This window comes from Mixophyes fleayi, chromosome 12 (assembly GCF_038048845.1).
Source record: "Mixophyes fleayi isolate aMixFle1 chromosome 12, aMixFle1.hap1, whole genome shotgun sequence".
Taxonomy (NCBI): Eukaryota; Metazoa; Chordata; class Amphibia; order Anura; family Limnodynastidae; genus Mixophyes; species Mixophyes fleayi.
This window is the reverse complement of record NC_134413.1, coordinates 69619593-69633759: the sequence shown is the minus strand read 5'-3', so window position 1 is coordinate 69633759 and position 14167 is coordinate 69619593. Positions and strand designations below refer to the sequence as shown.

The window sequence follows — 14167 nt, the reverse complement described above, 5'->3', positions numbered from 1 at the left end:
GTCAGTCACTCCCTGTCTGCTGACGTAGTGACATCCCTTCTAACATGGCAGCCTGCTGCAGAGGGGTGAAAGTGAACATGGCAGACATATTTAGTTACGTGATAACTTTACAGTTATTTCATGTCTATGACTCAGCCCAGTAATACACAGCCTTTGAGGTATAATAATGTTAGTCAGGCTATACTTGCTCTTTAAGGTGTTTATTTTGTATTCTTTTTATAGGCTTCTATAGGGTTACAGTACCCCAAATCAAAAAAAATTATTGCAAAAATTTCAATTAAACACACAGGATGGAAAAAAAATAGAACCTGTCAGCATAAATAATTTTAGCTGGATGTGACCTAGGGTTTTCCTATCACTAAATTTCTGAAAAATAACCAGAATTTTTAAGTGCATAGCAATTATAATCTTTTGGCTTTCTATAGTTAATCAACTCTGGGTGACTTGTAATCATATTTGCCAACTCTCCCGGAATGTCCGGGAGACTCCCGCATTCCGGGTGGGTCTCACGGACTCCCGGGAGAGTGTGGCAATCTCCCGCATCTGCCCACTTCCTAGTGAAGTGGGCACAATTAGGGCCAAATTGCTGCGATTCTCCAGGAATCGCGGCATTTGGCCCCGCCCCCACTGTAAAATTACGCGTTAGCGTCATTACGTCATGAGGGGCGGGTTCAAAATGATGCAATTTAGGAGCCCCGCCCCCCGCACGCCCACCTCCCCCAGAGAGACTCCCGGACGCCAACTCCAAAAAGTTGGGGAGTAAGCTTGTAATACACACACAGATTCCACGAGCTGTCCGATACATGCGCCAAATGCATTAACGGTGCATGCAGTTGCTCTGAACAGTCCTTCGTCCCTCTCTAGCGACCACACCCCCTGTAATTCCGCCACTGATTTGATTGCCACTTTAAACTGTATACAGTATGGGTAAAATTGTTGCACGGAGTCTCCCGGGGAAAAATTGTTACACGGTGCCGCCCGGGGAAAAATTGTTGCACGGTGCCGCCCGGGGAAAAATTGTTGCACTGAGCCTCCCCTGGGAAAAATTATTGCACGGAGTCGCCCCTGGGGCTCCAGCGAATCGTGCCCTGTGTAGGGTAATGCATCCTGCCTGTGAAAAGTCCCATGTTTAAAATGTTTTTTTCACGTAAATGTTCGACTAACATGCATGTTATTTAGTAAATCTAGCAGTTTCATATGATCTGTGTGCTGTAGCTCCTCAGCACCCAGTCAGAACAGCTGCCATGTTTTCACTATGTCAGTAAATACCTTCTCCAACCTGATAGCTGGGCAGACTGCATGATGGGAAATAACTCCAGGACTTGGTGATAACTGGGATCGTTCAGGTGTCACGTCCAACGTTTCACCTGCTGTGACCTTTCAAACCCTAGAACAAATATTGCAATCCACGTGTATAAGCTGCAGTAAATTACCCTGCGACGTGACTGCACGAGATAAAAAGAATAGCTTTATATATTTAAGGTATCATGTTATCACAATATACAAAGGCCTAGTGTATTTAATACTGGGGGGGCCTTTACCTCAGTGACTGTTTCCAGAATGTAAATTGAGGCTTTGTGCCGTGTTTTGAAGTGTGTCAGTGTGAGTGTAACTCTCCTGTGTCAGGACATCGGTGTCAACGGCTGATGGTGGCGACTCTCTGTGCCAGTGATTTATTGTGTGTGGAGAGGTTTCTGGCAGGTCAGATATGTAACATCAGGCAGCCATACACAGGCGCCCCCGGTGACATTTGGGGCTAGATTTACTAAGCTGCGGGTTTGAAAAAGTGGAGATGTTGCCTATAGCAACCAATCAGATTCTAGCTTTCATTTATTTAGCACATTCTACAAAATGACAGCTGGAATCTGATTGGTTGCTATAGGCAACACCCCCCACTTTTTCAAACCCGCAGCTTAGTAAATCTAGCCCTTGGAGTTGACCTTCAGAGTTCCCAGCACTCACAGTGACGGTCCCACCTGCTCCCCTTGCCCAAGTGATGGAGACAGCAGAAATGTCGGGCATTCCTGATTAAATTGAACGCTGGAATACCAGGCACGGGTCAACCCTCGATTCTTTCTTTTAACCCTTTTTCAGCCGATCCCAGAAATATCTCCCTTTTCGTTATTTTTTTTGGCATTTTATATTTTTATTTAATTTACGCGAGACTAGGTCTGCACGGGATATTTTTTTTTCTTGCACGTTTATATATCAGTATATTTTTGCGTGATGTAAAGGCTGCTGGGAGTTATAGTTCCACAGATGAATCGTCGCAGGCTTTCCAATACCTGACCTTGAGCCTTATAGTGAATCGGCAGTTTTTGCAGTAATCGTTTTTAGATGATTAGTTTACTAATCTCTCTCTATCATCATCATCATCACCTATTTATATAGCGCCACTAATTCCGCAACGCTATACAGAGAACTCACTCACATCAGTCCCTGCCCCATTGGAGCTTACAGTCTAAATTCCCTAATATAGACACACAGATAGAGAAAGAGAGACTAGGGTCAATTTTGATAGCAACCAATTAAGCTATCAGTATGTTTTTGGAGTGTGGGAGGAAACCAGAGCACCCGGAGGAAACCCACGCAAACACGGGGAGAACATATAAACTCCTCACAGATAAGGCCATGGTCGGGAATTTAGCTCATGACCCCAGTGCTGTAAGGCAGTAGTGCTAACCATTAAGCCATATCGGCAGAATCCGTAGCTTATTCCAGCGGACGATTTTAGAAACACACTGATGTGTTTTGCGAAAAGATGGTAAATCCTAGGAACCAGAAATCGCGTGAGATCTGTATATCTTTTGACCCCTTGATTCCTGCAACAACTGCAGTTCTTACGGGAATTCCTGAAACATATTCTCTTACAGGAAACTGTTGTCTGCCCCCGCTTTTTACACCCCTGGATGAATCAGCGACATATGATTTTTAATTCAGACATATGTACAGATATTTCATTTCCAGAAATAGTTTGATTTGCAAAACATGGATGTGCATTTTTTTTTCCACTAAAACCCTCAACAACACAGTAGAAATCATCAGTTTAGACTATTGAGCAAGAAAATTAGTAATTTTTTAGAGATTCATTCTTATAGTCTACGTATCTTTAAATACGTTACTTACAAAGTGTACATTCTGCCCCTGCACAAGGCTGATGCCAAGATGCCATCTTGCAAACAAACCATTACGCAGCACGCATCTGTTTGGAAGGCTGGGCTAGGGGGGGCATCTGCACCGTGGGCCGGTCCTATAGTGGGCTACCTAAGGCTGGGTCACAGGGCCACCTGCATTTTTTTTTTGCCTTTAAAATGTTCCTAATAGGCTGCTGAGTTGTGTCTTGCCCGCTGGGCTAAACTTTGCCAGCCCTCCCCTGATTGCCCATATCATAAGTTGCGTCTTGAGCAAAGTACAAATTTGCGCATTTGCAAATTGGCATCTTCCACTTCCAGCTCTAAACTGCCCCCTTGGTTTTTGGATTAGCAGTCAACAATAAATAATGAAAAGCAGACACTCTACTCTACAGGAGGGTCGATGGCTGTGTCATTATGGGGGCATGGCTAAGTCACTGTGGGGTGTGGTCTCATCCCGCTGGAGGGGGGCGTATCTAGCACTTCTGAAGCGCTACACTGCCCAACCCCCTCTTCTACATTATTGTCTGTGTAATTCCCGTGTACCCTGCATCCTTGGTTTTATATCTCCCTCTCCCGCCATAGTCTTTTGCAATCATACAACCTAAAATTCAGTAAAATATTATTAAGTAAAGAAGTAGCACAAATACAAACAAACATGTATTATAGCACACCCCAATAGCATCACCTCCCAACGTTCCAAGTCCTGACCGTCATAACAATCTCCTAGTATTCATCATGAGTTATTAATATAGCGCCACTAATTCCGCAGCGCTGTACAGAGAACTCACTCACATCAGTCCCTGCCCCATTGGAGCTTACAGTCTAAATTCCCTAACATACACATACACACACAGACAGAGAGACTAGGGTCAATTTTGATAGCAGCCAATTAACCTACCAGTATGTTTTTGGTGTGTGGGAGGAAACCGGAGCACCCGGAGGAAACCCACGCAAACACAGGGAGAACATACAAACTACACACAGATAAGGTCATGGTTGGGAATCGAACTCCTGACCCCAGCGCTGTGAGGCAGAAGTGCTAACCACTAAGCCACTGTGTATTGGGGGGAAAACGGCACAGTTTGAAGCTATGAATTTATGTCAACTAAATTTGCACTTACATCTATACGTTTCTTTTTGAATCCCTCGTAGATATTTAATGATAAACATAGGTTTCTGGGAAAGAGCGGGGGTATATTTAATACTGTTTAGATATTGTGGTACTGATTTTGCAGCTTGTCAGAAGCCAGATTTATTTTCAAGACGGCAAACGCCAAAAGACACCGTAAGAGATGACGAAAAAAGAAGAATGTCCGATTTTTTCTTTTGTAGTATTGTAAAGTTACTCCTTTGGCTCCCAAAAGTAGTCCTGTCATCTTATGGCGGAGAAAGAGCGGTAAAGAAGATGGTTTAATGTGTGAGTTGCACTGTGAAGAATTATCGCTCAGTCAACGCCAACACTGTGGAAACTGATTAACCGGCTACGGCTGTAATACCCGTTGGCACAGCCCGCTCCACGTTTGTTTTTTTAAAACATTAAAGCTGGGTACACACTACAGAAAAATTCTCCCGATGCCATATCTGTAACGATTTAACCAGCGTCTGAAAGTCCCAATTAGCATGCCGATTCATGTGTGCACATTATACACGTTTTACTGTCATCATCATCAGCTATTTATATAGCGCCACTAATTCCGCAGCGCTGTACAGAGAACTCACTCACATCAGTCCCTGCCCCATTGGAGCTTACAGTCTATATTCCCTAACACACACACACACACACACACACACACACAGACTAGGGTCAATTTGTTAGCAGCCAATTAATCTACCAGTATGTTATTAGAGTGTGGGAGGAAACCGGAGCAATGGGAGGAAACCCACGCAAACACGGGGAGAACATACAAACTCCACACAGATTAGGCCATGGTCGGGTATCGAACTCATGACCCCAGTGCTGTGAGGTAGAAGTGCTAACAACTGAGCCACCGTGCTGTGTTCCTCATTTGTCATAACCATCGTCTGAAAAGATTGTGATGCTGTAAATTCTATAGAGATCTGCAGAATTTGCCCAACATCGTTCCATCGTTTATGAAGATTTTTAGTCCGGTTATAAATCAAATGAAACAATACGACGCGTTTTGGATCAAACACGATCGCGGGAGCGTACACACTAATGCGATATCAGACCTAACAGTCGTTTATCGTGTGATTGGCACAGGGTGAATAAGCTGTAGTGTGTACCTAGCTTAACTGGTGGGGCAGGAGTCAATTTTTAAGCATATGTGACACATTCCATCTACCAGCCTGTGTAAATAATCACAACGCTGTAACATACGCCAGAGGTAGAACATGTAATAAGGGTGTAACGCATCTCTTCCCACAGAGAGGTTTACAGAGTAATCCTTGTACGAAGGACATGGCTTATTTGATATGGTCCATATAAACTAACCAGTGCCGAGTAGAACATACCAGCCAGGACATTGACTTGTGAGTGCAGTAGTTACTAACACTTCAGTTATATGGAAGTGAGGAAGATTAGCGCCTCTGCATTACTCTGCCATTCAGCCATGTATAAATCATTAACCTGATTACGTACTACTCCTTGAAAGCAAGACTCGGAATTAAGTCATATACAATATTTAACTTTCTATTGATTGTTTTGGTTTAGTGACTGTCATGCGTATTTTCTTGGCTCTTCTGTTCTTTAGTTTGAACAGTTACTGTGCTGACATTCATGGTTTAAAATAATGAATCATAAATCAGATTGCAGTGTACCAGTAGCCTGCAAACAGTGGGAGCAGCCATGATGTGGCCTGAACCAATTTTCCAGAGAATGCCATTAATTTACTAGGAACTAGTTACACTGTGTGTCTGAATGTCTCCGTGATGTCACTGGTTCCTAATGAATGGATAGGCTGCATTCTCAGTGATGTCACTGGTTCCTAGTGAATGGATAGGCTGCATTCTCAGTGATGTCACTGGTTCCTAGTGAATGGATAGGCTCCATTCTCAGTGATGTCACTTGTTCCTAGTGAATGGATAGGCTGCATTCTCAGTGATGTCACTGGTTCCTAGTGAAGGGATAGGCTGCATTCTCAGTGATGTCACTGGTTCCTAGTGAATGGATAGGCTGCATTCTCAGTGATGTCACTGGCTCCTAGTGACTGGATAGGTTGCACTCTCAGTGATGTCACTGGTTCCTAGTGACTGGATAGGTTGCACTCTCAGTGATGTCACTGGTTCCTAGTGAAAGGATAGGCTGCAATCTCAGTGATGTCACTGGTTCCTAGTGACTGGATAGGCTACATTCTCAGTGATGTCACTGGTTCCTAGTGACTGGATAGGCTGCACTCTCAGTGATGTCACTGGTTCCTAGTGACTGGATAGGCTGCACTCTCAGTGATGTCACTGGTTCCTAGTGACTGGATAGGCTGCACTCTCAGTGATGTCACTGGTTCCTAGTGACTGGATAGGCTGCATTCTCAGTGATGTCACTGGTTCCTAGTGAAGGGATAGGCTGCATTCTCAGTGATGTCACTGATTCCTAGTGAATGGATAGGCTGCATTCTCAGTGATGTCACTGGTCCCTAGTGAATGGATAGGCTGCACTCTCAGTGATGTCACTGGTTCCTAGTGACTGGATAGGCTGCACTCTCAGTGATGTCACTGGTTCCTAGTGAATGGATAGGCTGCACTCTCAGTGATGTCACTGGCTCCTAGTGAAGGGATAGGCTGCATTCTCAGTGATGTCACTGGTTCCTAGTGAATGGATAGGCTGCATTCTCAGTGATGTCACTGGCTCCTAGTGAAGGGATAGGCTGCATTCTCAGTGATGTCACTGGTTCCTAGTGACTGGATAGGCTGCATTCTCAGTGATGTCACTGGTTCCTAGTGACAGGATAGGCTGCATTCTCAGTGATGTCACTGGTTCCTAGTGACTGGATAGGCTGCACTCTCAGTGATGTCACTGGTTCCTAGTGACAGGATAGGCTGCATTCTCAGTGATGTCACTGGTTCCTAGTGACTGGATAGGCTGCACTCTCAGTGATGTCACTGGTTCCTAGTGAATGGATATGCTGCATTCTCAGTGATGTCACTGGTTCCTAGTGACTGGATAGGTTGCACTCTCAGTGATGTCACTGGTTCCTAGTGAATGGATAGGCTGCACTCTCAGTGATGTCACTGGTTTCTAGTGAAGGGATAGGCTGCATTCTCAGTGATGTCACTGGTTCCTAGTGAAGGGATAGGCTCCATTCTCAGTGATGTCACTTGTTCCTAGTGAATGGATAGGCTGCATTCTCAGTGATGTCACTGGTTCCTAGTGAATGGATAGGCTGCATTCTCAGTGATGTCACTGGTTTCTAGTGAAGGGTTAGGCTGCATTCTCAGTGATGTCACTGGTTCCTAGTGAATGGATAGGCTGCATTCTCAGTGATGTCACTGGTTCCTAGTGAAGGGATAGGCTGCACTCTCAGTGATGTCACTGGTTCCTAGTGAAGGGATAGGCTGCACTCTCAGTGATGTCACTGGTTCCTAGTGAATGGATAGGCTGCATTCTCAGTGATGTCACTGGTTCCTAGTGAATGGATAGGCTACATTCTCAGTGATGACACTGGTTCCTAGTGAATGGATAGGCTGCATTCTCAGTGATGTCACTGGCTCCTAGTGACTGGATAGGCTGCATTCTCAGTGATGTCACTGGTTCCTAGTGAATGGATAGGCTGCATTCTCAGTGATGTCACTGGTTCCTAGTGACTGGATAGGTTGCACTCTCAGTGATGTCACTGGTTCCTAGTGAATGGATAGGCTGCATTCTCAGTGATGTCACTGGTTCCTAGTGAATGGATAGGCTGCATTCTCAGTGATGTCACTGGTTCCTAGTGAAGGGATAGGCTCCATTCTCAGTGATGTCACTTGTTCCTAGTGAATGGATAGGCTGCATTCTCAGTGATGTCACTGGTTCCTAGTGAATGGATAGGCTGCATTCTCAGTGATGTCACTGGTTCCTAGTGACAGGATAGGCTGCATTCTCAGTGATGTCACTGGTTCCTAGTGAATGGATAGGCTGCATTCTCAGTGATGTCACTGGTTCCTAGTGAAGGGATAGGCTGCACTCTCAGTGATGTCACTGGTTCCTAGTGAAGGGATAGGCTGCACTCTCAGTGATGTCACTGGTTTCTAGTGAATGGATAGGCTGCATTCTCAGTGATGACACTGGTTCCTAGTGAATGGATAGGCTGCATTCTCAGTGATGTCACTGGCTCCTAGTGACTGGATAGGCTGCACTCTCAGTGATGTTGCTGGTTCCTAGTGAATGGATAGGCTGCACTCTCAGTGATGTCACTGGTTCCTAGTGAAGGGATAGGTTGCATTCTCAGTGATGTCACTGGTTCCTAGTGAAGGGATAGGCTGCATTCTCAGTGATGTCACTGGTTTCTAGTGAAGGGATAGGCTGCATTCTCAGTGATGTCACTGGTTCCTAGTGACAGGATAGGCTGCATTCTCAGTGATGTCACTGGTTCCTAGTGAATGGATAGGCTGCATTCTCAGTGATGTCACTGGTTCCTAGTGAAGGGATAGGCTGCACTCTCAGTGATGTCACTGGTTCCTAGTGAAGGGATAGGCTGCACTCTCAGTGATGTCACTGGTTCCTAGTGAATGGATAGGCTGCATTCTCAGTGATGACACTGGTTCCTAGTGAATGGATAGGCTGCATTCTCAGTGATGTCACTGGCTCCTAGTGACTGGATAGGCTGCACTCTCAGTGATGTTACTGGTTCCTAGTGAATGGATAGGCTGCACTCTCAGTGATGTCACTGGTTCCTAGTGAAGGGATAGGCTGCACTCTCAGTGATGACACTGGTTCCTAGTGAAGGGATAGGCTGCACTCTCAGTGATGTCACTGGTTCCTAGTGAATGGATAGGCTGCATTCTCAGTGATGTCACTGGTTCCTAGTGAAGGGATAGGCTGCATTCTCAGTGATGTCACTGGTTCCTAGTGAATGGATAGGCTGCACTCTCAGTGATGTTACTGGTTCCTAGTGAATGGATAGGCTACATTCTCAGTGATGTCACTGGTTCCTAGTGAATGGATAGGCTGCACTCTCAGTGATGTCACTGGCTCATAGTGACTGGATAGGCTGCATTCTCAGTGATGTCACTGGCTCCTAGTGACTGAATAGGCTGCATTCTCAGTGATGTCACTGGTTCCTAGTGACTGGATAGGCTGCATTCTCAGTGATGTCACTGGTTCCTAGTGAATGGATAGGCTGCATTCTTAGTGATGTCACTGGTTCCTAGTGGCTGGATAGGCTACATTCTCAGTGATGTCACTGGTTCCTAGTGAATGGATAGGCTGCATTCTCAGTGATGTCACTGGTTCCTAGTGACTGGATAGGCTGCATTCTCTGTGATGTCACTGGTTCCTAGTGACTGGATAGGCTACATTCTCTGTGATGTCACTGGTTCCTAGTGACTGGATAGGCTGCATTCTCAGTGATGTCACTGGCTCCTAGTGAATGGATAGGCTGCATTCTCATGACCATTGGCTTGACCCAAACCATGGCTGCCTTCTCTGCCTGTAGGTGACAGGTATACTTTAGATGCACATTGTACTGCAATTTTCAGGATCTTTAGGTTCTGCTCTCCAGGCTGAGAATTCTAGGAGTTTTAGGTGTTTAAAACTTCTATACTTTTACACTCGTGTGAGACTGATACTATGGGGGGAATTCAATTACCCGTAAAGTGTCTCTAGAATGTCCGTGAGACACTTTGCGGAAGAGATTTGAAATAAATCTACTCTCATTATTCGGGTGCAGGGAGAAATGAGCAGAGAATTGTACCGTAATTGACGGCAAAGTGCTCAGCGCAATGTCAATGCTCCACATGCCGGCAATCGAATTTTCCCCTAAGTGGTCTATTTGTTAGCCCTAGATCCGGTGAAAAAGGGAGTTCTCATTATTTAACAAAGTCTCCTGGCAGTAGGGGAAGGCTTTTGCCTCCAATGAAGTTTCCCCTTGTAAAGCATGGGGAAGCCCAAGTTCCAGTACGCAAGCCAAGTCATGATCTGCAGATTGACCACTCACCCCTCAGCTGCCTCGGTGACATTTTCTTGTTTAATTGGACGGAAGAAGACCCAATATTAATCAATAGACCCCCTAAGTCTCTACATAGTGTGAGTCTTGTTAGGTTGGTAGCGCAATCCTGATTCTTTAAAGCGTAGTATCTTCACCTAAAATCCATTATCCATTCATTACTATTTACTGGGGGTGTCGTAGGAATGAAAAACAGTACTTGCCACCTTCCTCCACTGAGACATTGAGAATGAATGACACAATAAGTCCTGCCTCCTAGGGGTAAACGTATCAAGCTGAGAGTTTTTCGGCGGGTTTGAAAAACCAATCAGATTCTAGCTATCATTTATTTAGTACATTCTACAAAATGATAGCTAGAATCTGATTGGTTGCTATAGGCAACATCTCCACTTTTTCAAACCTACCAGAAAACTCTCAGCTTGATACATTTGCCCCCTGGTTTGCCCAAAACCTGCCCATATCCCCATAAACACCCACTTTTAGATGAAAGTCCACCCATTTCGGCAGAAGCCCATCTCCTATTGAGGTCCACGATTCAGGACTGTCCCACCAAAACAAGGACAGTTGGGAGGTAGTCAGTTGCCATCGGTATACTTGGTCCTCTTTGCAACAGTAATCCTATCAAGCTTGCATAATTACCGCAGTGTCGGTCAACAATGACTCACTATGGCAAAAAGTAACTGTAATTGTGATTTATAATATATACTGACTACATTTAAACAATAATAGTATAGAATCTCTTATTATACTTGTGGTATGTGGCCAGGAAATCTTTATTGTTTTTTTTCAATGTTCACGATATTTGTCACTAGATGCTTGTGGTTGAAGTATAAACTATATATAACTGGTGTCCATTTGTCTTTTAGATGCGGTGGGATTGTCTGATATTGGTCACGTGGAAAGCATTCAGGAAAAATCCCAGTGTGCGCTAGAAGAGTACGTCCGAAACCAGTATCCCAACCAACCGACTCGATTCGGCCGGCTTTTACTCCGCCTGCCGTCCTTACGCATCGTTTCCGCCCCGGTTATAGAGCAGCTCTTCTTCGTACGTCTAGTTGGGAAAACGCCCATTGAGACTCTAATTCGAGACATGCTCTTGTCTGGGTCCAGCTTTAACTGGCCTTACATGCCAATACAGTAAAGAGGTCTTCTCAACCTCTTGGACCTCCGATGTCCAATAAACCCGTTGGTTTTCTCAGAAAACTTTCCACTTCATCCAAGAAGAACAGACACAGATGTGTAAGAAAAGCCTGAGAGCTACGTGATGCGGTGGATTGCCACCTAAACTGGTAGGGCATTCCTGTATGATGCACATTACTATCCCCGAAGGATTAGGTCTTTCTTTACGAAATCATATTTTCGTACCTGCTGTCAAGGTTCAAGGGCCCAACTGGTGGGTCTGCCAAGAAGTAGGTCCCGCCTCGACGCGTCAAGTTGAGATTGAATGAACCTGATCTTCTGCCACTGAGACTTCTCTGTTACACACCTGTGCAATTCAGACAATAGTCCCACGGTGGTAAATATTTCCAACTGTTGTTCCATATGTACCAGCGAGCGTTCTGATAAAATTTTATGCACTTTTCTACAGGAGTTTGCAGGATTTTCCAAAACATTCTACGTAACAGAATGTGAGAAGAAAGCAATCCACGTGTAGACTTAACAAAAGAAGAAAACAAAAAAGACTGCAATTGTTCGTAAAGGAATTGACACTTGTGAATCGGTTACTTCATGTCAAAGACTGGCTAGCACTGCAATCTACAACATAAAGCACTGAATCAGCCTTGGCCACTTAATCCCCCCCACCCCGTCGGGGTGTTCCACAATAGACTATTTATAAAAGAAAAGAATGGGCATTTGAGACGTATGAACTGCCTGCTTTTTCACAAAATTACATGTATATTTTTCCTCTCCACCCCCACCCCTCCCATTTCCCCCCCGCCCCCTGCTTTTTCCTTATATAAGTATGTTTGTAAGATATTTTTTGGTGTGCAAATTGTGGAATTCTTTTTGTAACCTGGCAGCAAAATCTTGTTTATTTTGCTGGTTGATCTGGCTAATTATTAAATACAGTATCAGTTATTAATGTTTGAGTATTTGTGTTATTTTGTGCTATTCAAAATGTTACTTCATCATCAGCTATTTATATAGCGCCACTAATTCCGCAGCGCTGCACAGAGAACTCACTCACATCAGTCCCTGCCCCATTGGAGCTTACACTCTAAATTCCCTAACATACAAAGAGAGACTAGGGTCAATTTATTAGCAGCCAATTAGCCTACAATTATGTTTTTGGAGTATGGGAGGAAACCGGAGCGCCTGGAGGTAACCCACACAAACACGGGGGAGAACATACAAACTCCACACAGATAAGGCCATGGTCGGGAATCGAACTCATGACCCCAGCGCTGTGAGGCAGAAGTGCTAACCATTGAGCCACCGTGCTTATTTTAAAATGTATATCCATGTTCAGGGTACTTAAAGGATAACCAAGTGACATCTTTTTCATGGCTATGACCCTCGTATCGTAGGGAGAATGCTTAGGGGAACCAGGTGAACACAGAGTTACCTAGCACCATACAAAAAGCCTGCATAAATTCAATATGGGGTGTGATTGAGCTTGGAACAAACGCTGGAGTTCACGTTGTATCCAATTAAAATCTTTCTGAAAGCTAATTGTAGAAGCATGAAATCAAATAAGGAGAGAACGTTCGCCACGATTGGCTGTCCGCTGGAATGCCTGATGTTTTTCACTAGGGGCACCAAATCATATGAAGTTAAACAATTTATAACAAAAGCCGCCAAGACACACCTACATCAAACAACCAATCAAAATAATCCTTCCAAATACAAATACATGATACAATAGACCAATAATCAAAGAGTTGCAACAAACAAGTAAAACAATGCTATAGGGGGAATGCATTACTAAAATATTACTGTATAAATGTATTTCTTATATCACTATTAGAGATAGGCAAACAATACACATCCCCAAATAATATTTGTAGATGTTAATTTAGGGAAGTATTCCTTAATACCAGGAGCCAGTCATGGGGATTACATACCAAGAATTCTGTGTTTTTACATATCAGGACATAATTAACAGTCATCTAGTCCTTGCAAAGTGGTTTATTCAACAAAAAATAAGCCAACGTCAAGACTCCAGGGGGGCATATTAACTAAAATGCTGGTTTGAAAAAGTGGAGATGTTGCCTACATCAACCAATCAGATTCTAGCTGTCATTTTGTAGAATGTACTAAATAAATGACAGCTAGAATCTGATTCGTTGCTATAGGCAACACTTCCACTTTTTCAATCCCGCAGTTTAGTAAATATACCCCCAGGTGTGAAATAATATAGCCCACGATTCAGTAGCTTGCAGAACCAGCAAGAACTGGCAGTAATCATTTCAGTATGAGTCTATCAGTGTTTTGCATCATATGTGAGGAATTTTTTTCCCCACGCATAATTACAACACTGATTCAGTACATTGGTGTTTGAAGACATTGGACGTGGTGAGGACTAGATGATTATTAATTATGTTCTAATAAGTAAAAACGCAGATTTGAAAGATGGTGTATTTTCTTTTTCACATCACTGTAATCCCTAGCTTGTCATGTCTCCACACAAGGATAAATGATGGGCCTGAGCCATTAAGGAGAGCAAAGCATTAAAAAGGAGTAACTTTGCACCTGGGCAAAACTATGTTGCATTGGAGGGGGAGATAAATTTAAAATGTGGGAACAGATTTATAGTCGGGGTAGGGCATTTCCTAGATCCACTTTAAATTTCAGTGTAAAAATAAAGCTATCAAGAATTTGTGTGTTACATGAAAAAACAGGCAGCATTTAACTTATGTATAAAATAACAAACTAATTCGCACCCCTTGCATTGCAACATGGTTTTGTCCAGGAGCAAACTTACTCCTTTTTTTT

The 14167-nt window shown here is 43.9% G+C and overlaps 1 protein-coding gene across 4 annotated transcripts in view; it reads left to right on the top strand.

Moving 5' to 3' along the window:
* The window catches only part of LOC142108184 (nuclear receptor subfamily 2 group F member 5), a 31134-nt gene extending 18820 nt beyond the window's left edge, over window positions 1-12314 (top strand). For all 4 annotated transcript variants that reach the window (XM_075191806.1, XM_075191804.1, XM_075191805.1 and 1 more), the window contains one exon: window positions 11098-12314. In XM_075191806.1, the coding sequence (XP_075047907.1) occupies window positions 11098-11372 (275 nt within the window). In that variant the 3' untranslated portion in view covers window positions 11373-12314. The remainder of the gene's footprint in view (window positions 1-11097) is intronic.
* Window positions 12315-14167: the final 1853 nt, after the last annotated feature.